A 26,902-nucleotide genomic window follows, 5' to 3' on the forward strand; every position below is an offset into this window, starting at 1 on the left:
GGAGGGAGTTCTGCTCGTGTTGACAGTGGGTGGTGGCTACAGTCAACACTAATATATTGTATACTTCAAAACAGAAGAGAGGATGTTCAGTGTTTCACCACAAACCATAAATACTGGAGGTGATTATGATGAAATAAGTTCTATCCATCAAGTGTATATGTATCAAAACTTTGTACTCTTAGGCCATAAATCTGTGAAATTACTATGTATCAACAAAGAAGTTAAAGAAATCGAGTCAAAGAAACAGGTCCTCTAGACCCTATGGTCTAGCATTCAGGTTGGCGCATTTAGAAGGCAGTGTGGGGTGAGCATTTGGGATAGCGGTTAAGACAATGCTGAAGATACCTGCTTCCCGTATCAGAGCTCCTGGATCTGTTGCCTGCTTCTTACTCCTGATTGCAGCTTCCTGCTGGCATGGACCCAGGGAAGCAGTGGTGATGGCTCACGTTGTATTCTTACCACTTACTTGGGAGACCTAGATTGAGTTCTGGGTTCCTGGCTTTGTTCTGGTTGAGCTCCAGCCATTGTGGGCATCTGAAGAGTAGATCAGTGGATAGGAGCCTGCTCATTCTCTTCCATCTCTTCAATAAATTGTTAAAAAATTTTAAAAAGGCAGTAAGGGGTGGGGGGTGGGGTGAGAGCTAGGTAGGGAGATTCTGAAGATCTGCTGACCTGCCAAGAAGTGCCTGGTTTGTCAGCTACAGTTGTACAGAAAGCAGCTAGTGGACCCCAGGAAGAAGAAAAATACCAGGACTCCCCTGGGAATAGTCACTTTGGGATGTCCCACCAGCTGGACTACGCATCCCTGAAAGCAGTTAGATTTTAACTTCATGTTTCTTGGACAGAACCAATATCTTGTTCACGGAGCAGAGACAGACTGGCTAGGTCTGTGCAAGGGAGGTCTGTGCCTGAGCCTTCCCCTCTTTCTTCTGTTGTCCAAGGTGAGGCTTCCTTGGGAGTCTGACTTGGTAGATGAATGCTTTGACATGAACAGTGGGACTTTGAGAAAGAAACCCCTATTCAAGTGAGCAATGTCAAGACTGTAAGGGTAAGGGTCTCAAAGAAACCAGGTTCAGCAGTGATTTCTACTTTCCAGCACAAATGTGTTGGTTACACAGATCAAGCTTGAATAAGCCTGAGAGTAGCCTTGAGACCAGAAGGTGAGTTTGTATGAGCCATGCCCTAAGAGCCAAGCAAAGTATAACTGTGGCTGTCCAGGGTGTTGTATTTGGCCATTCCAGATCTGTGACCTGGGTCAGCAGTGGGAAGAAATGCTGTACTTAGAACTCCAGCTTCTACCAAGAGAGAGTGAAGACTGGCAGCCTCTCCCAGGTGTCACAGTGGGGACCAGGCCCACATCTTGACTCTGTGCTCTATAAGCTCTGTGTTTGAGGCCACAGGGCCACTTAACTCCTGGAATGAAAGTCTTCCACCTTAATCAGCACCATGAAACTTCTATTTCTATTGTTATATGAGGGTACTTTAGTAAGTTCAGGGAAAATGCACATTACAAAAAGAACCTATGCATTTCTGCACCAACACAAGTACCTTTTAATTTCATTTCCCATTAACTTCTGAAGTATGTACCTTTGTCTAAGAGAACTGGTTAAAGAGGAAGACTTTCATCATTGGAGTACAGCTCCACATTTTTCTTGTTCCACATGAGACCTGTTTATCAGGAGCAGGTTAGACCCAGTTTGTCTCCATGCTTTCAGCACCCCCGCTCAGCTGCTGGTTTCTTCCTATGTACCCATCAACTCTGCATTCTCCGGGAGGAATGGAGCTCACTTGGCTCAGAAGGGGTAGGGAGGAAACAGGTGGTGTCAAGATTAGCGTGGAACTGCCCTTTGCCTGAGCCTGGCCAGTCTTGAGAGACTCAGATGCCAGGGAAGCAGTGGCTCTAATCATTTGAATTTTCCTAAGCAGAAAAACTTGTTTTACTTTTTGGTAAGACCCTGCATTGACATTTTCAGGTCACTCAGTGAGTATGGGGGGGGGGCATAAATCACTGTATTCAGTGTTTAGGGATATACACGTCATTAGAAGACCCAGTCTACATGGATGGTACAACCATCCAAAACAACTCAGCATTTCCAAAACAACTCAGTTACTGAGAAGGAAGAGCCTTGAGTGACTTTGTTTATACATCCATTTGACCACTATTTATTTACTAAACATTATACAGGGTCCCCGTGCTGCATGCTTGTGGGATAAACAGAGCAAAACAAGGTCTCTGTCCCCAAGAAGCTCACAGTCCAAAAATAATTCACCTTTTTAGAGATCATTAAGCCCCTTAGAAAATGTGCTCAAAGCTGAGATTCCTACAGCAAGTCATGTGCTCAAACCTCAAACTTTTTTGTTTAGCTTGTGAGTCCATGGCTTGGGGTATAAATGGAGTAGGAGAGTGGGCAGCTGGAGAGAAGAGGAAGGGGAGTAGGGGCGGGAGAGAGAAAAGGAAAGCTAAGAAGGTGCACACGTGTATTTCTCTTCCCCAGGTAAGGGAGCTAGGAATGGGCCTCTGCCTCTGAAGGTGGAGCACGCTTGGGAAGGCCCTGGTTATGCTTTAACCTCTTAAAACCTGCACACTGCAGTGCTCCTGGCGGGGGTGGAGGTGGCAGTGGGACCCTTACAGAACTGTGTTCAGCAGAGTAGTGACCGCCTGTCCCACTTTTAGCTGTCCATACGAGACTGTGGTTGGAATGATGTGAATTTTCCAGTGAGTTTGGTAGGCAGATCTGATTGGAAAACAAAGGCAGTGCCAAGGCAGGTGCCTCAAGGTCCCGATCCCGATCCCGATCCCCGATCCCTTTCCTCAGTGAGCTCTGTTAGCAGGATTACGTTTTGGCTCTGTGGGGGTGGAAAAGCAGGCACAATTTGAGTGAAAAGCTTTGGAAGCTGGTAGGAGCGGAAGGAGCAGGCCCAGGCTTGGAACATGAGTTTCTAAGAACTGACTCTGGGACCATCAGGCAGCCCACACAGCAAGGCAGCTTCCATTGTCAACTCCGGTGCACACGCATCACCCAGGTAGGCTTCATCAGGATTTCTGTGTCTGAGACTCCCTTTAGGGGTCCTCTCCTTTGCCTCCTGTGAAATTCTTGCCTGTTTAAATTTCATACACCAAACCAATTTTTTTTTTTTCAAGGAGAGGTTGAGTATACTGTAGATGAGAAGAGGCAGGTAGATAAAAGTACTTACTTAAACACATATGGGGCAAGACTTACAGGGTTGGAGGCCCAGATTAAGATGCAGAGGAGCATGTGAGGTTGATGATTATATTTCGGGGAGAGTTAATTGATGGAAGGTGAAGGCAGACAAAGAACCGCTGCTTACTGCCTTCTTGAATCCCAATCAGGAATTATGATTAAAGTCGCAGCGAGACAACAGAGGGCTGATGAATTGGTGTCTTTTTTTTTTTTCTTTTTTGCCGTCATTCACACTTGATTGACTTCAACCTTTCAAGTGCAAAAGTCTCTCTTTTCCATTATTATTCATAGCCATCTGAGTTTTTCTAATTAAAGTGTATGAAAACAATTACTGATCCGTCGTACTGAGTCTGTTAGAGGGGATGTCTGCCTTACTGTAATGCCTATAAAAAGCCCACAGTTTTCTATAATGATGTGCAGCTGAGGTGTTAGATAATTTTATTCTTTTTTACTCTGTAGGGCTTTTTTTTTTATTTCTCATGATTCATTTTCCATAATTCCTAAAGATCCCAGGAAAGGACTGCTCCTGCAGCTACAACCGAGAGGAGGTGGGGGGGAGTCTTTTTTCCTTTCCCTTTCTCCCCCTCGCACCCCCAACCTTGTGCTCCCCCTCGGCTGAGGACTATAAATTAATCGGTGACCTTTCACTTCTTGGATTCCCACTGGACCCCCCAACCACACTGGTCAGAAATGCTTTCTATTAAAAAGAAAATAGATGGAATGAGTTTGGCAATCTCCATTCCATTCCTAACGATTCATCAACAGCTAGCCTTAACCAGCTGCTGACGTGCCGCGTGTGAGGGTGCAGATGTCCCTGGGAGCAGGAATGCTGTGTCACACGTGTTCACCGGCCGTGCACCTGCTCTTTGCAAACACGGGGGCTCTGAGAACCTGTCTCTATAGTGCCTGTTGCTTACTTTGTGTACCTGTTGGCGTTGGTTGGGGTTGCTGAGATAATTCTAACATCCCTACACGTGATAGAGGAGTTACCTTTTTGGTGTTGAGGGGGGCAGTTTTCTGGTCTCCTCTAGGCATTGAGCCTATTGCTGATGACACCGGTGAACATGTCTGCAGTGACTAAGGACAAGGACAGGCTCTTCAAACCATTCAAAACTTCAGTCATTTATTAAAAATACTAATTTTGAACAAGTATCTAAGTGTTGTAATCTCTGCTATTTCAAACCCGTGTGTGCTGAGAAAATAATGCCTCCAGCTGGGGCTGGGTGCCATGTAGAGAGAATAGAGGTGACTGTACTTTTCTGTGCCTGTAACCTGTAGGTCAGTTCCCTTCTCAGGCAGTCATCAAATGGGAGACAGTTTCTAATTCATTTGGAAATATCATCATCACTAACCTGCCTACCCCATAGCAGGTCCGGGGGCTACTGCTGTATGTTTAAACAAAGAACCTTTTATTCTTACATTGGATACTGAGGGCTGCTTATCACATTAACACAGGGCAAATGACATCTTGTTTGGACAGGCTTCTGACCAGGTGGCAGGGAGGCCTAGAGATCTAGGTCTGAGGATCTGGCTTAAAAATTGTAGGTATCTGGGTCCAGGCCAGTTTCAAATGTGCTATATTAGAGAGCAATGCTCATGGTCAAGGTGGGGCAGCCGTGTTGTAGAATGCTGTGCAGGCTACCTGCAGAGGCTGGAACACTGGCCAGATGTCCCCTCTGATGTCGTCTGCCTCCAAAAGAAATTCAGGCTTGAGTGAGTGAGTCAGGAAAAACGCTTGTGTGCATTTGATGTCAGTTTGTAAAGGGTTACAAGATGTTGTTTCCTGGAAAATCCGCCAGTGTGTCTGGGTGTCCTTAGCCTTCCCTTTGTTCTCTTCGCTCCTTCTCACCCTTTTCTTCACTCTTACTCCCTCCTCTTCTTGCCTGAATACATTTTGAAAACAGTACTACAATGCTCCCTGCTTCAAGATTACAGTGTACTTTACTAGGTATGATTTAATTAGGGCCCTTATTATGTTTTCAGCAGCTTAAGGTGGGCCTTTCAACTTATCCACCTAATTGGTTGCACAAGAAGTTTCACAGCCCATGACAAAACATTGTCAGTGATCAAAGTCAAAATTCTGCATAAAGGAAAAATATTAATAATAAGATTATTCTTCAAGTGTGCACTGCTAATTATGTCCAGAATGTAACCGTAGAAACACTTTTGACTGATGTGAGCTTTGTCTAATAAACATGAATCTTCAGTGAGCTATGAAAAGTGACACCTTCAGCTTTATACTGGTGAAGGCTAATTTCGCTGTTTAAGTAACCGTTAGACCGTTCCTGTTTGCGCCCTTCCTCTCCCTGTGACCCTCCCTGTGTCCTCAGGTGACCACCCCCGAGATGGTGATGCCCAGCAGCATGTTCCTCCCGGCAGCCGTTCCAGATCGAGACGGGAGTTCCAACCTGGAAGAGGCAGGAAAGCAGCCTGGTCAGTGTCAGCATTCTTGACCCCTGGGAATGGAAACAGAATAAAACTGTGGGTGAAGACGTTCATGGGTGAGGGTTGTGGCAGTTCTTGACAGTACTCCCAAGCTCCGTGTAACTATTCAGGAGATGAGGGGCACTGTCATCATGGCATGCTTTCATGAAGTATAAAAAGCGAGAGAAAATGTTGGTGCGGACACATGGTCCCCAAAAGTGTACAGTTAGGAGTGAATAACCAGAGACTTGGTTGCTGGTCTGCAGACCCAGTATCCTAAGCCGTCAAACACTGCATCTCTGAGGATCTCACCGTTAGGGACTTGATTTTGGAGGGCGCTGGATTGTCCTTCCAGGAGCTGCCTCTGCACAGGGTCTTCTGGGATTGCCAGAGGGTGAGGTGTAGAGGTGCTTGGAAAACCCAGTGTTAAAGACACAAAGTACAAATTGCTGGGGCCACAGAGCAGTTGCCAGATAGGTCACTAGATCTCTGTGAGGCTACGTCTTCCACCCATTAAAAGCACCTAAGATTTAAGTTAGGAAGAGTTCAGCCTCACTACTGCCCAGCCGCTCCTCTTACGATTGCTCCATATTGGGCAGTGGACAGATATCCTGGCTGTAAGTCAGGGTATTTATAGGTGTGATGAGTTCATTGTAGAAAAAACCCTGATAATTGAATGATCTTTGCTTATTGAATATAGATGAGAATTGAAATTCCCATTATAACAACAAATCAACATTCCAGAATTTCTTACGTTACAGTGGACAGTTCTTGTAACTTCCCCACAACTGAAGACAGCATTAATTCACATATTCTGTGACTCACTAATTCACTGTTATAAATTGTTACTACATAAAAGTTCAAACAAAAAAAAAAGGGGGGATCTCGTGTAAAATCAGAAACCTTCAACTTGAGAAACTGAGGATTCTGAATCAAGCAATAAAAATAGATCTGTGATGCAACACAGGCCTATTACGAATTGGAACTTGGTATTTTTTCCCATCTCTTCCTGTACACCCTGTTGATACTGTGTACAGAGATACTTCAACAAGTTTGTGGAAAATAAGAGTTAAAAGATATGTTGATTTTGGTGCAAAGCAATTTTTGAAATCCATGTATATGAGAGGGCTTAAAAGACTATGAATAATACATATTATTAAAAAACTACATACGGATTTCAAACTATTTCTGCACCAAAGTAAACTCATCATTTAAGTCTATTTTCCATACACTTTAGGGACAAAAATGAAGGGAGGAGGCTCCAGACAGAGATTCCGTCATTCAGGTTGGGGTACGTTGCCCATCATCAGATTCTGCATTCACTGGGCCTGGGTGCCATCCCTGAAACAAAACGGCCTTTACCTGTGGGCTTGATGTTGTTTTTACAGAAACCTCAGAGGATCTGGGAAAGAACAACGTGCCATCTGCGAGCTCAGAGCACAGTGGAGATCTGAAACCCTCTCCTGCTGACCCCAGCTCTGTGAGAGAAGACTCAGGCTTCCTGTGCTGGAAGAAGGGATGCAACCAGGTTTTCAAAACTTCCGCCGCCCTTCAGACGCATTTCAATGAGGTGCACGCCAAGAGGCCTCAGCTGCCTGTGTCAGATCGTCATGTGTACAAGTATCGCTGTAATCAGTGCAGCCTGGCTTTCAAGACCATCGAAAAGTTGCAACTCCATTCTCAGTACCACGTGATCAGAGCCGCCACCATGTGTTGCCTTTGCCAGCGCAGTTTCCGAACTTTCCAGGCTCTGAAAAAGCACCTTGAGACGAGCCATCTGGAGTTGAGCGAGGCTGACATACAGCAGCTTTATGGTGGCCTTCTGGCTAATGGGGACCTCCTAGCAATGGGAGACCCCAGCCTGGCGGAGGACCACACCATCATTGTCGAGGAAGATAAAGAAGAAGAGAGTGACTTGGAAGAGAAACAGAGTCCGACAGGCAGTGACTCTGGGTCGGTCCAAGAAGACTCAGGCTCAGAGCCAAAGAGAGCACTACCTTTCAGAAAAGGCCCCAATTTCACCATGGAGAAGTTTCTAGACCCTTCTCGCCCTTACAAGTGTACTGTCTGCAAGGAATCTTTCACTCAAAAGAATATCCTGCTAGTGCACTACAATTCTGTCTCCCATCTACATAAGTTAAAGAGAGCTCTTCAAGAATCAGCAACAGGTCAGCCAGAACCCACTAGCAGCCCAGACAACAAACCTTTTAAGTGTAACACTTGTAATGTGGCCTATAGCCAGAGTTCCACTCTGGAGATCCACATGAGGTCTGTGCTGCATCAAACCAAGGCCCGGGCAGCCAAGCTGGAGGCTGCAAGTGGCGGCAGCAACGGGACTGGGAACAGCAGTGGTGTCTCCCTGAGCTCCTCCACACCCAGTCCCGTGAGCACCAGCAGCAGTAACACCTTTACCACCACCAATCCAATCAGCACTGGCATCACTCCGAGTTCCAATTTACTGAGCCAAGTGCCCCCTGAAAGTGTAGGGATGCCGCCCCTGGGGAATCCCAGCGGGGCCAGCCTCACTGCGCCTTCAGAGCCCAAGGAGGCCAATCGGAAGAAGCTGGCAGATATGATCGCATCCAGGCAGCAGCAGCAGCAGCAGCAGCAGCAAGCACAGACCCTGGCCCAGGCCCAGGCCCAAGTTCAAGCTCACCTGCAGCAGGAGCTGCAGCAGCAGGCTGCGCTCATCCAGTCTCAGCTGTTCAACCCCACCCTCCTTCCTCATTTCCCCATGACTACCGAGACTTTGCTGCAGCTGCAGCAGCAGCAGCACCTGCTCTTCCCTTTCTACATCCCCAGTGCTGAGTTCCAGCTCAACCCCGAGGTGAGCCTGCCAGTGACCAGCGGGGCGCTGACGTTGACAGGCACCAGTCCTGGCCTGCTGGAAGATCTGAAGGCTCAGGTTCAGGTCCCACAGCAGAGCCACCAGCCGATCCTGCAGCAGCAGCAGCAGCAGCAGCAGCAGCAAAGCCAACTCTCTCTGTCCCAGAGTCACTCTGCCCTCCTCCAGCCAAGCCAGCATCCCGAAAAGAAAAATAAATTGGTCATCAAAGAAAAGGAGAAAGAATGCCAGAAAGAGAGGGACGGTGCTGAGGGAGCAGAGGGCAATGGGGGAGCAAGGGAGTCGCTGCCAGATGCCTTGAAGCCCAAAGAGAAGAAAGAGTTGGCACCGGGGGCCAGTTCTGAGCCTTCCATGCTGCCTCCACGCATCGCCTCCGATGCCAGAGGGAACGCCACCAAGGCCTTGCTGGAGAACTTCGGCTTTGAGCTGGTCATTCAGTACAATGAGAACAAGCAGAAGGCGCAGAAGAAGAATGGGAAGACAGAGCAGGGAGAGAACTTGGAGAAGCTCGAGTGCGACTCTTGTGGCAAGCTGTTTTCCAACATCTTGATTCTAAAGAGTCATCAAGAGCATGTTCATCAAAATTACTTTCCCTTCAAACAGCTTGAGAGGTTTGCTAAACAGTACAGAGAGCACTATGATAAACTGTATCCCCTGAGGCCCCAGACCCCAGAGCCGCCACCCCCTCCACCGCCGCCCCCTCCGCCCCCTCTCCCCGCGGCGCCTCCTCAGCCAGCCACCACGCCAGCCATCCCCGTGTCGGCCCCGCCCATCACTTCGCCTACCATTGCCCCAGCCCAGCCTTCTGTGCCACTCACCCAGCTCTCCATGCCAATGGAGCTGCCCATCTTCTCGCCACTGATGATGCAGACGATGCCCCTGCAGACTCTGCCGGCGCAGCTGCCCCCTCAGCTCGGGCCTGTGGAGCCTCTGCCTGCAGACCTGGCACAGCTGTACCAGCATCAGCTCAATCCCACCCTGCTCCAACAGCAGAACAAGAGGCCCCGCACCAGGATCACAGATGACCAGCTCCGGGTTCTGCGGCAATATTTTGACATTAACAACTCTCCCAGCGAGGAGCAGATCAAAGAGATGGCGGATAAGTCCGGCTTGCCCCAGAAAGTGATCAAGCACTGGTTCAGGAACACTCTCTTCAAGGAGCGGCAGCGTAACAAGGACTCCCCGTACAACTTCAGCAACCCTCCCATCACCAGCCTGGAGGAGCTCAAGATAGACTCCCGGCCCCCTTCGCCGGAGCCTCAGAAGCAGGAGTACTGGGGAAGCAAGAGGTCCTCAAGAACAAGGTTTACTGACTACCAGCTGAGAGTCCTCCAGGATTTCTTTGATGCCAATGCTTACCCAAAGGACGATGAATTTGAGCAACTCTCGAATTTACTGAACCTTCCAACTCGAGTCATAGTGGTGTGGTTTCAGAATGCCCGACAGAAGGCCCGCAAAAATTACGAGAACCAAGGAGAGGGCAAAGACGGAGAGCGCCGTGAGCTTACGAACGATAGATACATTCGAACGAGCAACTTGAACTACCAGTGCAAAAAATGTAGCCTGGTGTTTCAGCGTATCTTTGATCTCATCAAGCACCAGAAGAAGCTGTGCTACAAGGACGAGGATGAGGAGGGGCAGGATGATAGCCAAAATGAAGATTCCATGGATGCCATGGAAATCCTGACGCCCACCAGCTCCTCCTGCAGCACCCCCATGCCCTCGCAGGCTTACAGCGCCCCGGCACCCTCCACCAATACGGCACCCTCTGCTTTCCTGCAGCTCTCAGCCGAGGCTGACGAACTGGCCTCCATCAATTCAAAAGCAGAGGCGAGCGATGAGAAACCAAAGCAGGCTGAACCACCCAGTGCGCAGCCAAACCAAACCCAAGAAAAGCAAGGACAACCAAAGGCAGAGCTGCCGCCGCAAGAGCAGCCTGAGCCGAAGACCAACCTGCCCCAGCAAAAGCTCCCGCAGTTGGCCTCCCCCCCTGCCTTACCCCAGCCTCCTCCACAAGCACCCCCTCCCCAGTGTCCCTTACCCCAGTCGAGTCCCAGCCCGTCCCAGCTCTCCCACCTGCCCCTCAAACCCCTCCACACGTCAACTCCTCAACAGCTGGCAAACCTACCTCCTCAGCTAATCCCCTACCAGTGTGACCAGTGCAAACTGGCCTTTCCATCCTTTGAGCACTGGCAGGAGCATCAGCAGCTTCACTTCCTGAGTGCACAGAACCAGTTCATTCACCCCCAGTTTCTGGACAGGTCGCTGGACATGCCGTTCATGCTGTTTGATCCCAGTAACCCCCTCCTGGCCAGCCAGCTGCTCTCTGGGGCCATACCTCAGATTCCAGCGAGCTCCGCCACTTCTCCTTCAACTCCCACCTCCACGATGAACACACTGAAGAGGAAGCTGGAGGAAAAGGCCAGTGCGAGCCCCGGTGAAAATGACAGTGGGACAGGAGGAGAGGAGCCTCAGAGAGACAAGCGCCTCAGGACAACGATCACACCCGAACAGCTGGAAATTCTCTACCAGAAGTACCTGCTGGACTCCAATCCAACTCGAAAGATGTTGGATCACATCGCGCATGAAGTGGGCTTGAAGAAACGTGTGGTCCAAGTCTGGTTTCAGAATACCCGGGCTCGAGAAAGGAAAGGACAGTTCCGGGCTGTGGGCCCAGCACAGGCCCACAGGAGATGCCCTTTTTGCAGAGCACTGTTCAAGGCCAAGACTGCCCTCGAGGCTCATATCCGGTCCCGTCACTGGCACGAGGCTAAGAGAGCTGGCTACAACCTAACTCTGTCTGCGATGCTCTTAGACTGTGATGGGGGACTCCAGATGAAAGGAGATATTTTTGATGGAACTAGCTTTCCCCACCTACCCCCAAACAGTAGTGACGGTCAGGGTGTCCCCCTCTCACCTGTGAGTAAAACCATGGAGTTGTCTCCCAGAACTCTCCTTAGCCCTTCCTCCATCAAGGTGGAGGGGATCGAAGACTTTGAAAGCCCCTCCATGTCCTCAGTGAATCTGAACTTTGACCAAACCAAGCTGGACAACGACGACTGTTCCTCTGTCAACACGGCAATCACAGACACCACGACAGGAGACGAGGGCAATGCCGACAACGACAGCGCAACGGGAATAGCAACTGAAGCCAAATCCTCCTCTGCGCCCAATGAAGGATTGACCAAAGCAGCCATGATGGCAATGTCTGAATACGAAGATCGGTTGTCGTCTGGTCTGGTCAGCCCAGCCCCAAGCTTTTATAGCAAGGAATATGACAATGAAGGTACAGTGGACTACAGTGAAACCTCAAGCCTTGCAGACCCCTGCTCCCCAAGTCCTGGAGCGAGCGGGTCTGCGGGCAAATCTGGTGACAGCGGGGATCGGCCTGGGCAGAAACGTTTTCGCACTCAGATGACCAACCTACAGCTTAAGGTCCTCAAGTCATGCTTTAATGACTACAGGACACCCACTATGCTCGAGTGTGAGGTCCTGGGCAATGACATTGGACTGCCAAAGAGAGTTGTTCAGGTCTGGTTCCAGAATGCCCGGGCGAAAGAAAAGAAGTCCAAGTTAAGCATGGCCAAGCATTTTGGTATAAACCAAACAAGTTACGAGGGACCCAAAACAGAGTGCACTTTGTGTGGCATCAAGTACAGCGCTCGGCTGTCTGTACGTGACCATATCTTTTCCCAACAGCATATCTCCAAAGTTAAAGACACCATCGGAAGTCAGTTGGACAAGGAGAAAGAATACTTTGACCCAGCCACTGTACGGCAGTTGATGGCTCAACAAGAGTTGGACCGGATTAAGAAGGCCAATGAGGTCCTTGGACTGGCAGCTCAGCAGCAAGGGATGTTTGACAATGCTCCCCTTCAAGCTCTTAACCTTCCCACGGCATACCCGGCGCTCCAGGGCATTCCTCCTGTGCTGCTCCCGGGCCTCAACAGCCCCTCCTTGCCAGGCTTTACTCCATCCAACACAGGTGAGTTCTGCTCAAGGTGATCCTCCTCAGTATGAGACTCAGCGTCGAGGTAGGGGCCTGGCACCCCAACTGAGCTGCTGTGCAGGTGGGAAGCTTCCCTTTCTAGTTCTTGATGAGCACCAAGACTTAAGTTTCCTTCTGTTGCATCTCCCCAGTGCCAGCATACGTGGCTCTTAGTTAGTTCAGGATGGGACCTCATGGTTCTAACGGTCACCTCCAAAATGACTCATGCCTTAATATTGAGTAGCAAAACCAGGGTGTATGCTATAAGCAGGAACCTGAAGGTCTTGGCATATTAATTGCTGGAAAATTTTCAAGAAAGAGATTTCTATCATAGACCTTCATTCAGTCCTTGTGGAAATGCCAATCCCAATTAGGTAGCTGTTGCAAATAGAAGATACCAAATGGATGCTTGTTCAAGTCCCAGCTGTTCCACTTCCTATCCAGTTCCTTGCTAATGTGCCTGGGAAAGCAGCGGAAGATGGCCCAAGTTGGGGTCCTGTCACCCACATGGAAGACGTGGACAGAGTTCTGGGCTGTTGGCTTTGGCCAGGCCCAGGCCCAGCCACAGTGACCATTTGGGGAGTAAACCAGCAGACAGATCTCTCTCTCTCTCTCTGTCTCCTCATCTTTCACTTTGCCAAGTAAGTCAACCTTTAAAAAAGACACCAGATTGTTCTAATTCTAGATCATACACTGTGCAAACTGGTCCAAGGCCTCAGCTTTCTTCAGAGAACTGCTGTGGCAGGAGTTACTCCTGGGGGTCTCTTAAAACAGTGGCCAGATCAGTCTCTAAGGGGACTGCCTTTCAACTCAGGTGCACTTGCCAGAAATTGTGTACTGGGTAGTGTGCTTCCTAGTTCTGCATGTCTCTGTAGGTCCCCCAGACAGAAATACTAAGGCTCCTTTTAGGGGTCCTCCGTCCCCATGTCCTTTTGCTCATCTTGCTTTCCTCCTCACACCCATTTAGAATCATGAGTATTTAATACTCTTATATTCTCACTTAATAGGGAGTTTGCTGTTCTTGTTTCTCTTACCCTGTCCTCACCCATCTAATTGGGATTGAACTGTCTTTCCTAGATTGAGCTTTCACATCCAGGGTCCTGTGAGGCTTACAACAGCCAGCACTGACCAGCACATGTGCACCAAAAGCACCTTTGGTGTCTCCTTGCCTTCAAAGACGTCCATGTGCTCAGCAGTGGAAGCACCTCTGCTGTTTGTCAGAGCAGCCCTAGTTTCTTGATGACTTAATGTCAAGTTTTATGATTTTGGCAATGTTTAAGAGAACATGAGGCTACTGCATCCTGGTCCTGTGTATTACCCAAAGAGAACAGGAAGAGAAAGCATGAAAACCTAGAAGTTGTTGCTTAAATGTCTTGGCAAGTAAAGGCACAGAGTGATGTGAAAGCCAGCTGGACGTAAGCCCAGAGAGAGGCTATGGGAAGTGGCCAGGGCACCGAGGTATCCTTGGAGCTCAGGACCTTGGCAGAGGGGCTTGGGAATGCCCACCATCAGTCATAATACTGTAGACCAAAGAGAATCAGGATGTCTGATCTATTCCCCTTGTTTTACAGATGAGAAAACTGAGGCCCAGAGAGGTCAAGACCATTCAGCAAGCTAGGGTAGGAGCCAGAGCTCCCGCCCAGGCCTCCGGGCTCCCAGTGCTATGTGCTCCTTCCACAACACCCAATATGAGCCAGTCAGTCAACAGGTATATGTTTAGTGCTGCTCAGGTTCTGACCACATAGAGTGGACTGAAGAAAGAAAGATATGCTTCTACTTACTCGAGGCAGACAGAGGTGCCCCAGTTACCATCTGACCTGGCTGTACTGCACCTCTCCAGAGCACTGCATCTGGGATGGGAGGGAAGTAAGTAGTGTTCATTAAGCACTGGTCAGGCCTAATGCTAAGGTCTGTCTCTGTGATTTGAACAGCCATCTGTTGTCCAAACCGAGGTTCTAAGAGGTTGCCTAGACAAGGTCACCCATCTCATGTCTGTCAGCCATAATCCACACAGGGTCTGTGGGGTCTACTATGTGGTTATTTAGCTACTGTACCTACTATGCTTGGTGCAGAGCCTGGTAAATAAAATCTCGGATGGAGGTACACACAGCCATCTAAAGCATTTTGGTCCTCATCTTTCTCCTAAAAGCCAGCCTGAAGCTATGGGGAAAAGAACCCTCTAGCCATTCCTTCCTTGCTCCACTGATCACTTGGAGCAGGCCCATTACCTACAGGTAGAGAAAGCGAGAGAGAGCCAGGTCCCAAGTTTCTAATTCGTGCTGCACACCCTGCCTTGCCTGTTTAACAGACTAGCTTTTCTTCAGTTTTAGAGTCGAGTCCCTCACGTCTCCTCTGATAACCTAATCCCAGTGGTCTCTCAGCTGCTGCGGGAGAGCAATCACTGATGCCGGGGGACACTACCCTTCTTGACCACCCAGTGTTAACGGGTGCTTGGCTGGCAGTGGCAGCTTGAAGCAACCTTGTTCCTCCTGTCTGCAGTGTAAGAGGGTTTGATGGACCAGTGAACACTGCACCACTGCAGTCGCACTAGGTCTGGGCCTGCCTCTCAAGGACAGTGTCGTGCTGTGAAACCCCTACCCCGTTTCATGGTAGCATGGTTCACGTGAAACGCTGCAGGGGGCTGGAAGATCTTTCTGAGTTGACATTTCAGTGTCCTCTGAAAGGAAGGGATGAGTGCTGATTCCTCGAATGTGGTGAACACAGAAGTGTGCTGAGGGATGTTGCTCGGGAGGTCTTCCCAGCTCCTCTCTCTTTGGTGGCATGTAGTCATTCAGCACACTTTGTCTGCTGTCCTTCCCTGCCACGAAGTTTGGCGTAACGTCAGAAGGCACCCACCAGGGGACAAGTGAGGCTGTGGGGTGGGTGAAGGCTCTGCCGGTAGTGCTGGATTGGGCCGACTATGATAGCATATGGGTCTGGTGACGCAGTCACGGATCTGCACACCCATAAGCAGCAGTGCCCAGAGGAGGTTATGCTGCCTTAAGGACTGATATGTCAGCACCTTGAGCTGTTCCACTTTGTACGCTGCTTTTCTCTCCCCTGCCAGATAATCTCTGGAGCCTCTGCAGCCGTCAGGGGCAGGAGGAGGCTGCTCATTTCTCCAGCCGACTTCAGGAGTCTGTTCCTCTACGGTTGCATCCTTCACCAGACTCGCTGAAGCGGATGTGCTGGGCCAAGGCACTGGAGCAGCTTCCCCTGAATGGGCTGCTTTTACGGCTCCCCAGGCCCTTCCTCCACACTCTCCCATTCAGCGACAGCAGCACAGAGGAGGACAATGTGTAGGGGCTGTTTCAGTTGTCTGTGGGGCCTTGGGGCCTTGCCAGGTTCCTTGCTTTAGCCCTGTCTCCGGTTGCCTCTGCTCTCCAGACGACTTCTGGTGGGGCCTCGTGGCTCTACTTTTTCTATGGCGCTTTGATGAAGGCCTTGGTTTCAAATGAGTCCCAGCTGTAAACAGCTAGTTTTACAGATGAATTGAGTTGGGCAGAGTGAATGGTAGCTGGCAGTGTGTGGCAGAGAAGACCTGAACTAGTGGATGTGGCAGGTTAGGCACGAAGTTGTTTAGCTGAAAGGGGAAGTGGAGGAGCTGACCCAAGGCTAGCCAACATTGAGCCTGCTGGTCTAGTTTTGTGCAAACTGTATGAGAGGGTCCTTCAGGCTGAAATCTTCACATTTAGGCTCGGTGTCAGTGACACAGGTGAAGCACCGTGGGCTTCAGTCTTACCTCCCGGACTGACGTGATTTCTCTGTCTCGTTCCTTTCAGCTTTAACGTCTCCTAAACCGAACCTGATGGTTCTGCCCAGCACAACAGTTCCTTCCCCTGGACTCCCCACATCTGGATTACCAAATAAACCGTCCTCAGCATCGCTGAGCTCCCCAACCCCAGCACAAGCCACCATGGCGATGGCCCCTCAGCAACACCCCCAGCAGCAGCAGCAGCCCCAAGTCCAGCAGCCTCCCCCGCCTCCAGCAGTGCAGCCACCACCCACGCTCCAGCCGCAGCCGCGCAAGGACAAAGACAGTGAGAAAGCAAAGGAGAAGGCACACAAAGGGAAAGGGGAGCCTCCGCCTGTCCCCAAGAAGGAGAAAGGAGAGGCCCCCGCCGCAGCGGCCACAGTTTCAGCCCCGCTGCCCACCATGGAGTACGCAGTGGACCCTGCTCAGCTGCAGGCCCTGCAGGCAGCCTTGACTTCAGACCCCACAGCGTTGCTCACAAGCCAGTTCCTTCCTTACTTTGTACCAGGCTTTTCTCCTTACTATGCCCCCCAGATCCCTGGCGCCCTGCAGAGCGGGTACCTGCAGCCTATGTACGGCATGGAAGGCCTGTTCCCCTACAGCCCTGCGCTGTCGCAGGCCCTGATGGGGCTGTCCCCCGGCTCCCTACTGCAGCAGTACCAGCAATACCAGCAGAGTCTGCAGGAGGCCATCCAGCAGCAGCAGAAAGTGCAGCAGCAGCAGCAGCAGCAGCCCAAAGCAAGCCAAACCCCAGTCCCCCAGGGGGCTGCTTCCCCAGACAAAGACCCTGCCAAAGAATCCCCCAAACCAGAAGAGCAGAAAAACGCCCCCCGTGAGGTGTCCCCCCTCCTGCCGAAACCCCCCGAAGAGCCAGAAGCAGAAAGCAAAAGTGCGGACTCCCTCTCTGACCCCTTCATTGTTCCAAAGGTGCAGTACAAGTTGGTCTGCCGCAAGTGCCAGGCGGGCTTCGGCGACGAGGAGGCGGCGAGGAGCCACCTGCAGTCCCTCTGCTTCTTCGGCCAGTCTGTGGCGAACCTGCAAGAGATGGTGCTCCACGTGCCCACAGGCGGCGGCGGCGGCGGCGGCGGCGGCGGGGGCGGCTCGTACCACTGCCTGGCGTGCGAGAGCGCGCTCTGTGGGGAGGAAGCTCTGAGTCAACATCTCGAGTCGGCCTTGCACAAACACAGAACAATCACGAGAGCAGCAAGAAACGCCAAAGAGCACCCTAGTTTATTACCTCACTCTGCCTGCTTCCCCGATCCTAGCACCGCATCTACCTCGCAGTCTGCCGCTCACTCAAACGACAGCCCCCCTCCCCCGTCGGCCGCCGCCCCCTCCTCGTCCTCCTCGTCCGCTTCCCCCCACGCCTCCAGGAAGTCTTGGCCGCAAGTGGTCTCCCGGGCTTCGGCCGCGAAGCCCCCTTCTTTTCCTCCTCTCTCCTCATCTTCAACGGTTACCTCAAGTTCATGCAGCACCTCAGGGGTTCAGCCCTCGATGCCAACAGACGACTATTCGGAGGAGTCTGACACGGATCTCAGCCAAAAGTCCGACGGACCGGCGAGCCCGGTGGAGGGTCCCAAAGACCCCAGCTGCCCCAAGGACAGTGGTCTGACCAGTGTAGGAACGGACACCTTCAGATTGTAAGCTTTGAAGATGAACAATACAAATGAATTTAAATAAAAAAATTAATAACAAACCAATTTCAAAAATAGACTAACTGCAATTCCAAAGCTTCTAACCAAAAAAAAAACACAAAAAACACAAAAAAAACAAAAATAAAAATAAAAAAAGGAAAAAAAAAGAAAAAGCGTGGGTTGTTTTCCCATATACCTATCTATGCCGGTGATTTTACATTCTTTTCTTTTAATATTTAAAAAAAAAAAAACCCTAACCCTGTTACATTGTGTCCTTTTGAAGGTACTATTGGTCTGGGAAAGGAAGTCCGCAGGGCCTCCCTAATGTCTTTGGAGCTTAAACCCCTTGTATATTCGCCCCCTTTCAATAAATGCCCACGTCGATAGCACAGAGGAGTCCGGCACGCACTGTATGGGAAAGCAGTCCACCTGGTTACAGTTTTAAACTTCTTGCTATCTTAGCATTCAGATACCAATGGCTTGCTAAAAGAAAAAAAGAAATGTAATGTCTTTTTATTCTCAGGTCAATCGCTCACACTTTGTTCTGTTTCCAGAATCATTGTTTTGTATTTTTTTTTCAGTTCCTTTTTTTTTTTTTTTTGGTTCCAGAAAAATTTTTCTTGTTAATTTAAAAATGGGCAGAAAGTATTTGAGAAAAACAATGTGAACTGCTTTAGCTTTCTGGGGATTTTAAAGGATAGCTTTTCTGCTGAAGCCAGTTTCAAGGGGAAAAGTTAAGCACTCCCACTTTCAGAAGAAATAACCCACACACACAAAGAGTGTTGAGGACTTGTAGCTTAAAAAAAGTAAGTTTTAAAAACTGACTTTCTGTATTTATGATAGATATGACCATTTTTGATGTTGAGTAGATTGTTGCATTGGAAATGAACTGAAGCAGTATGGTAGATTTAAAAGGAAAAAAAAAAAACCTTTTGTGTACATTTAGCTTTTTGTATGGTCCAGCTGACAGCTCCTCATTTGATGTTGTCTTGTTCATTCCTAGCAGATAGATTGCAATCCATTGATTCGCCTAAGCTTTTCTCCCTTAATTCCCCTCTCTTTCCTTTTCCCACCTCCCATCCTATAATCTCCCCTTTTGGTAGCTGCCTTCATTTCTTAGAGGGTAGCTGCAAAATTATTTTATAAAACTAAAAAAAGAATTTCAAAGGATTCTAGGGGTCAATAGGATCCTCACAAGATTATTTTTGGTTGGGGAGTTGAAACTTTTTAAAGGCATACTTCTAGTTACCTATGTCTGTTGGCCTTGTGTGTTTACTTTTATTTATCCTTCCTTTGGCCTTTCTCTGTGTCCCTTCTTTTCCTCTGTTTGGTAGACACTTCAAGTATTCTTTTCCTAAGAACGGCAAGCTAGAGCATTTGTTTCATTTTGTGTAATTGGGCCATGTACTTTTCTAAAAAAGTTTTTGGTTAGGGGTTTGGTTTTTGTTTTGTGTTTTTCTTTGCTCTCTCAGAAAAAGAAATTTCATGCTTTAAATAAAATCCAAAGACACACCCTTTCGCTGCTGATGCAGGAAAAAGGGAAAGGGTTCTTGTTACTTGAGAATTTGTTTCTGATTTAAACAAGACTTAGTTTGATAAAACAAAGAGTAAAACAGAAGATTCCCAGGTTGTTGTGTGCCTCCTCTGCAAGCAGAGAGGCAGCTATTAATGACAATTCCACATACCAAAAGACACATTTTTTACTTCCAAGTTTTGTCCTTGTGTTAGGCAGTCGGAGCGGCGAGTGATCCAGAGCACAGCCAACAACGAAGCAGATAGCAATGGGCAGAAAGCGAAAAGGAGCCGCACATGCGAGGCACTCGTGTTTATGTTGATATCCTGGAACACACACCACCACACCACAGACACCCTTTCTCATCTTTAAAAACAAACAAACAAAAAACAGTCTGAACTTTGAAAACTTCGTGCTGCTAAAACGTAGATTTTGGAAACAAATAGATGCTTTGCTGTTTCACTTTCATAGCCAAATGTCAACTGAAACAATTCCCCCTTGCCCCGGAAGTGTGAAACCCTTCTCCCCTCCATTCTCTTCCTTCCTTAGGTTTCAAAGGGAACTTTGAAGACTGTGAATACAGGTTCCATTGGTCACCTTTCCGGCTTCTTTCCCCAGTGCTGAAGCCACTCATCGACTTTGCAAAAAGACTGGAGCATTCCAAGATCTGAAAATGGATTTCTTTTTTTCTTTTTTCTTTTTTTAGCCGGGACTATTTTATTTTTATGAATTTGTTTTTAGTTTAATGAAATAGATCCTGAACTGTTGTACATATTTCTAACTAGGCTGATGCACAGTGCAAATTTTTTAATTTTTTTTAAGTAGAAATACTAAAGAATACCATCTAACTATTCATACCAGTATCGAGTTGTAGCATAAGGTGTCAAAAACAAGTACGCAAAACATTTACGGTTTTAACAAGCTATTTGCTTTTAACCAGAATTCTTGTATTTTCTCCCTGTGTTTGAGATGAACATTTTTAAATTTTAAAGTTGTACAGTTTTTTGTTTTCCATTATTTTATCTTGTTTGTAACTCTATGAAATATATATATATTTTTTGCCATTTAACTGTTGTATGTTACTCTGTGTCTGTATCATATAGAAAAAAAGTTGTTTTGTTTTTGGTTCTCTTTGTGATACCAGTTAACAGTTTAACACTAGCTTTACCTGTCATTCTGCTAGGTCTTCTCTGAAAACTTTGTTTTTAAAAACAATGATATTGCTTGGTAATAGTGCAATTTCTATCCCTCTCCTTTCCCCTCACCCCAGCGTTAAGTTTCTTCTTTGTCACTGTGCCGTCCCCTCCCAGTGGTTTCAGTGTTGTGTTGTTTTTGTTTGTTTTTGAGCTACTATGCCATCCTCCCTCTGTGAGGCAGAGTGACTGTCAGTGTTTTGTTATGCCATGCCTTGACCGTGGGTGTGTTTGGCAACAATGAGGTGGCTGGGTACATAGGCTAAGCTTGTGTCCACCCACTAGCGTTCCCCAGAGGGTGACTGTTTCAACGTGGAGTGGGTTGCACACTTTCCAATTGTCCTGTCTACCTGTAGGTTCATTCAAAAAAAAAAAAAAATGTAATTCTCAGCACTAACCCAGAAGTAGCAAAGCAGCCAGAGATGTTGAAAAATAAGAGGTCAAATATGAGCTAGTCAGATTGTGGGCTGACATCCACCTTGGCTTTGACTGGTATCATTCACAAAGCATGAGTTTACTACAAGGCTCAACGGTTTAGACTGATCTCACTCGGGGAATTGACTCCTGTCTGCTATACAGTAGGTAGTTGAACAGGATCTCTCAACTCACTTTTTAACTTAGTTCTTCACCTCCACTTTACTTCATTTTTTTGATTGTTGCTTTTTTCCCCCCAGTATTCCACAGTGTGGGTTGGTGCTGGACACGGTTCTGTCACAGCACCAAACTGATCCACCAAATCGGAGTTATTTCACCCATCCTTCCAAAAAGAAACTTAAGAAAAGTAAAACACGCACACACACGGAAGAGTTTAGTACATCAAGGAAGGGTTTTTTTTTTTTTTTTAATTAAAAGCTATTTAAATAGATGAATGTGGCCAAAGTTTTACACAATTGAAGATAAAGTAAAACAGACGGCATGTGTTTAAACCTGAGTTTATCAGGCATGGCAGGAAAGTTTCAGGAGAGAGAGGCAGTGACCCAAGCCAGTGCACTTGATGTTCATGGACATATATTTTTTTTAAATAAATTAAATTAAAACATTTAAAATAGAAGCATAAATTGAGTTGGCTGTTTGTTGGCGCTGAGATACTGCCCACTGTGAAACAAAGCTTTGACTAGTTTTTTTTGTTTGTTTGTTTACTTTCTTCAGGGGGGAGGGGGGCAAGTTTGGGTAGGAAAGAAAGCATAAATGAACGTGACCCTGAGGTGAAGAGGTATATGAACAGCCTTTGCAATGTACAAAAAAAAAAAAAAAACAAAAAAACAAAAAACAAAAAAACAAAACAAAAAAGAAAAACAAAAAAAATAGAGCAAGTGAAACCAAAAATGATGTTCTTGGTGTTTTTCTATAATGTAGTCTTGTTAGCTTTTTTGTTACTGTAACAATGCTGATCTTGAACTGTACCAAAATACATGGAGACTAACAGAACCACATGGAACTTTCAAACTGAAAAAAAAAATTTGTCACAAAAACTTTGTTGTCATAGTTAAGTTGATTGTAGATGGTAATTGAATATACTCCTTTGAAAATATTTCATCAAGTATGTTTCTTGCTCATTGTGATACATTAAAAAAATATGAGCAAAAGTTCTTGTCTCTGTTACCAGATTTTGTGTGTATGCATGTGCAGTGAATGACAGAGGAGGTTAGTGGTTGGAAATGTGTAAATTTAAACAGTATCTTACGGTAGTATAGGCAGTACTTGTTCTAAGATACACAAGGATGTACACAGGGTCTGTAGTGTTTCTAAATACCCTGGTCCTTTGAAGTTTGAGCCTGGACAGCACTTATTTCTTTCATTGGGAGCAGTAAGTCTGACATCTCACAGAATATCTGACCCCACGATGCCCTAATAGCCCCTAGGTTTTTGTTTCTGTTTTTTTAAAGATTTATTTATTTCAAAGGTAGCACAACAGATTTTCTATTTGCTACTCCATTCCCCAAATACCCCTCAACAGCCAGGACTGGGCAAGGTCAAAGCAAGAAATCAGAAACTCCATCTAAGTCTCCCATGGCAGGGTGGAGTGGGGAGGGCAGAAACACAACCACATGAGCCATCATCTGCTGCCTCCCTAGCACATAAGCCGGGAGCTGGATCAGAAGAGCAGAAAAGCCAGGACTCACACCATGCATCCAACATGGACCTCAGGCATCCCAGGTCGGGGCATAATCCCCTGCACCACAATGCCCACCGTGCAGATTTTCAATTCAGATGTTTATGGGAAAATTTTAGATACCTGGCAAAACCAATGCAAGGTTTTGCTGAAAGTCACTAGAGAGGTAAGTTCAACACTCTGAAAAGGGAATTGGATCTATATGACAGGAAGATATGAATGGTATGCTGAATTAAATGGATGATTGAACGCACTGACCTGTCCCAGCACAGGACTTTTCAGAACCCCTGTTAGAGCAGAATTTGACACAGGAATAGTCTGCACAACAGCAGTAGCATTCGTAAATTCCTGCATACAAGGAAGTACTCAGTCCTCTTATCAAAAATTGTCCCTTAACACAGAAAATGCCTGAAATTCATTAATAAGGAATACATCCAAGATCAGGCCCAAAGGCCTTCCGTTCATCTCTAATTTATAGCCACAGCTAATAAATAATTTATAAAACTCCAGCAGCTGGACTTGGATGGGACTGCAGGCTGGCGGTGTCCTTGCAAGGTCTGCATCATCTGCCCTTGGTCAACAGGGATATTTTTTCCCAAGAGTTAAACGACAAAATCCTTTGCTATGGGCTGAGACAGCCATTGTTAACCCAGCCTTTTTAGTTCCTGCAGCAGGCATCAAAGAAGAATCTCTGACCCTATTAACTCAAAATTTCAAAGAATTCTAGAAATGGCACAGGCATTACAAGTGCTCAGAGACGAAAGCTGGTTCCCTGGCCAATGCTTGAACCTCTGTGCCGAACAAGTAGTGCCACGGTCCCTCTTGGCACCCAGGTCTTGCCGAAGGCACTGTGGCTTGCTTCTGGTATTCCTGCAGAAGCTGATGGCTTCTATCTTATCATGCTTCATTGGTCCACAGCTGTGTCACTGACCTCATGCCACCTCATGAAAAGGTACAGTATGGTACAAATTGTTCACTCCCAAAGCCACATCTGCCTTTCTGAGCTACAATTATTTTAGGATCTGGCAAGATTGCATTGAGACTTTTTAAATGGAACTAGTTTTGTGGAGAGGTTTTGCTGCTTCAGCTTTTTGGAAGAAGGTGACTACCATTCAAACTCTTCCACAGTTAAATTTTTAACAAGAAAATAAGACAAAATTCTCAGTGATAGCTGAGCTGCTTGTATCAGAGAACTGCACCTAACTTACATCAGGAGGGGTTGGGTAAGAGCCCTGAGATCTTTCTGTTACTGGACAGGCATTTTACTCTTGCAATCTGGCTTCAGTATCATGCTCATGTGGGTATTAAGCTCTTTGGAATTAATAGGTTCTCACCTCTCTCTGGAAAAATGTGAAATGGCAACATCTTAAAATGGTTGATATGTGTTGGGTACCTGTTTCTAATTTTGCTTTAAAGAAATGTCTCTAGTCCCTGGCCCCCATTATAGACTAATGACCTCCCAAATCTCACTTTTAACAAGTTGAGACTTGGAGTTACAAGAGCGCAAGCAGTTTAAGAGTCAGCTTGAAGGATGAGAAGTTTGCACCTGATGCTCTGCCCTGCAGTCTTAGTTACAGCAGGACAGCTGTGCTTGCTCACCTCTGTGCATTATTACTGGAGGTAGACCAGCCAAGGTTCTGGTAAAACTTTCTAAGAAGTCAGTGCTCTCAGGATCATTAACATAGAGACAGTTGGCCATTATTCTCCATGATGAAGGTGGGTGTTTTCCTCCCCTCCATCCCTCTTTCCTTGCTCCTGCATTTTTTAAACTAGAGGCATATGTTCCTAAGATGTCTTCAATAGTTATGCTTGGTTCCTCTGAATCTGTCTCCTTGAGTTTTTAAGTTAAAGGCAACCAAATTAAATTTGGTTTTGATCCTTTATTAATTTACTACTGCTTAACTTCTTACCATATATGGAAGAGATGGACAAACAGGCTATTTAATCTACGTTTTTGAGTCCCTTATTAACATGGGAAAGAAAACTTGGGAGATCAACTTTTTTAGTCATGGGCCAAGATCACTTGACCTTGAATTGAGTGCTAGGAAGCAACTATGCTGGATAACAAATGAGAAGGGCATCAGTAGCTATTCCCTGTAAAGTTCAAAGCTGTTAAATACTCCCTCTTCCTTGTCTTCCTACCCTCAGTACACTACTCTTCCCTAAGTCCTATTATACATTGCTACTGTCTTTTGAACCCTCTGTAATGCCTATGGTAGGCAAAGTTGGTGATATCCATCCCCAGAATTCAAGACAGTGAAGAGAGGGGGAGAGGAACCAACCATGTGTTTATTAGCCTTTGTTCAATGCTCCTTACCATCACTGTATTATTTCATGAGAGATGCCAGAGAAGAGAAGTTCAGAGTGTGGGCTCCAGAGTCAGACTGATGGGCTTCAATTTCTGGCTCCACTATTGTGATCTTGATTGAGTTACTTATTACCATTATAAAGTGCTTCATAGGGATGTGACACATTGTCTGGTACATAGTGAGTGCTAAATGCTGGATCTTACTATTACTGTCAGTATTAACTTTTCTGCAGGCCCCTCATAACTACTGTTTTCTAACTCTCACTTTAGTTCTCAGAGGGTCTGAGAACTGCAGTTTCTAAGTCCCATCAAGCTTCTGCTGTGTTCATTTCTGATGCTGACCTGCTGCATGTACTTCAGAGGATGTAGAGATCCTTGAGGAGGTTTGGATTCTTGAGTTGTACAGGAGTACAGTAAGGCAGTTTGGATTTCAGGACTGCATCAATCAACCTGGAAGTGATTAATTTGGTCATGAGGAAGAATGGACTGTAGTTTGCTTTTATTTGCAAAAGTTGGCATTTCTGCTCATGACTTCTGTGAAGAGTGATTAGCTCAAATGTATGGAGCCACAGAACAGAGTGAATGGAGTAAGTGGTGACAATTTGCCCAATGCCTGATTCCAGGCAGGTAGATAAACAAATATAGAGCTATAGTATCTGAAATGCAATTGTGGGCCGGCGCCGTGGCTCACTAGGCTAATCCTCCACCTGCGGTGCCAGCACACCAGGTTCTAGTCCCGGTCGGGGCGCCGGATTCTGCCCCGGTTGCCCCTCTTCCAGGCCAGCTCTCTGCTGTGGCCCAGGAGTGCAGTGGAGGATGGCCCAAGTGCTTGGGCCCTGCACCCCATGGGAGACCAGGATAAGCACCTGGCTCCTGCCTTCGGAACAGCGCGGTGCGCCAGCCACAGCGCGCCGGCCGTGGTGGCCATTGGAGGGTGAGCTAACAGCAAAGGAAGACCTTTCTCTCTGTCTCTCTCTCTCTCATTGTCCACTCTGCCTGTCAAAAAAAACCAAAATGCAATTGTGAAACTAAATGAACTGTAGCAAAATGAAACTAAGAGGAACACACAGACAGGAATGAAGCAAGAGGATCTCTCAACCCCCAAACATAGGAAGAGGCTTTTTAAAATACTCTTATTCTAGTAAACTGAAAATCAAACATTTGGAAGAGGCAGGGGAAAGAATGCCAGCACAGAGACAAGGTTTTAGAAGCATGTTTCCATTAATAGTTTGTATATAAGAACTCTTCAATATATAGGCGTTAGGCGAAGACTATGGTCCTCTTTGTGAACCCTGTCTATTCTTAACCAGGAACTATGATGACCTTTGGAAACAAAAGCTGCTGGGGCAGGCATTTGGCACAACAGTTATGAGGCCACTTGGGATGCCCATCTCCCATATTGGAGTACTGGGTTTGAGGCCTGGCTCACTTCAGATTCTACATTCCTGCTAATAAGCACCCTGGGAAGCAGCCAGCAATGGCTCAAATGTTTGGGTCCCTGCCACCCATGTGGGAGATCCAGAATGAGTTCCTGGTTCCTGACTTCGGCCTGCCCCAGCCCTAGCTATTGCAGGCATTTGGAGCATTAAGATCTCTGTCTCTCTCTTGCTTTTAAATAAAATAAAAATTTTAGTACTTTAAAGATGGTGTTCTGCTGTTGCCTCATCTGCACTGAATCCAGCGACAAATCTATTCATCGTTTTAAAATGTATTTTTTTCTGTAGTTTTTAAGATTTTCTCCTAAACTGCTAGTTTTATCATATCACAATTTTATAATGACGTGCCTTGTTGTAGTTTTATTTATGTGTTTTGCACTTGTAGTTGTTGAGTTCTTGGATCTGTGGGATATTACTTTTTATCCAAACTGGCAATTTTAAAAATTATTTATTTATTTGAAAGAGTGGTGTGGTGGGGGAGGAAAGGAAGA

The 26,902-nt window shown here is 47.0% G+C and overlaps 1 protein-coding gene and 1 long non-coding RNA gene across 7 annotated transcripts in view; one reads left to right on the plus strand and one right to left on the minus strand.

The window, feature by feature from the left end:
• ZFHX3 (zinc finger homeobox 3) overlaps positions 1–22,140 on the plus strand; it is a 281,912-nt gene extending 259,772 nt beyond the window's left edge. For all 5 annotated transcript variants that reach the window (XM_070062682.1, XM_070062683.1, XM_070062681.1 and 2 more), the window contains 3 exons: positions 5,534–5,636; positions 7,016–12,457; positions 16,243–22,140. In XM_070062682.1, the coding sequence (XP_069918783.1) occupies positions 5,534–5,636; positions 7,016–12,457; positions 16,243–17,858 (7,161 nt within the window). In that variant the 3' untranslated portion in view covers positions 17,859–22,140. The remainder of the gene's footprint in view (positions 1–5,533; positions 5,637–7,015; positions 12,458–16,242) is intronic.
• LOC127491372 (uncharacterized) overlaps positions 1,988–26,902 on the minus strand; it is a 162,487-nt gene continuing 137,572 nt past the window's right edge. The window contains exon 3 of one of the 2 annotated variants that reach the window (XR_011384077.1): positions 1,988–5,611. This is a non-coding gene — a long non-coding RNA (uncharacterized lncRNA). Of the gene's footprint in view, positions 5,660–26,902 lie in introns of both variants that reach the window. The other variant, XR_007920037.2, reaches the window with a different exon arrangement.

The sequence above is a fragment of the Oryctolagus cuniculus genome, chromosome 18, assembly GCF_964237555.1.
Source record: "Oryctolagus cuniculus chromosome 18, mOryCun1.1, whole genome shotgun sequence".
Classification (NCBI taxonomy): domain Eukaryota; kingdom Metazoa; phylum Chordata; class Mammalia; order Lagomorpha; family Leporidae; genus Oryctolagus; species Oryctolagus cuniculus.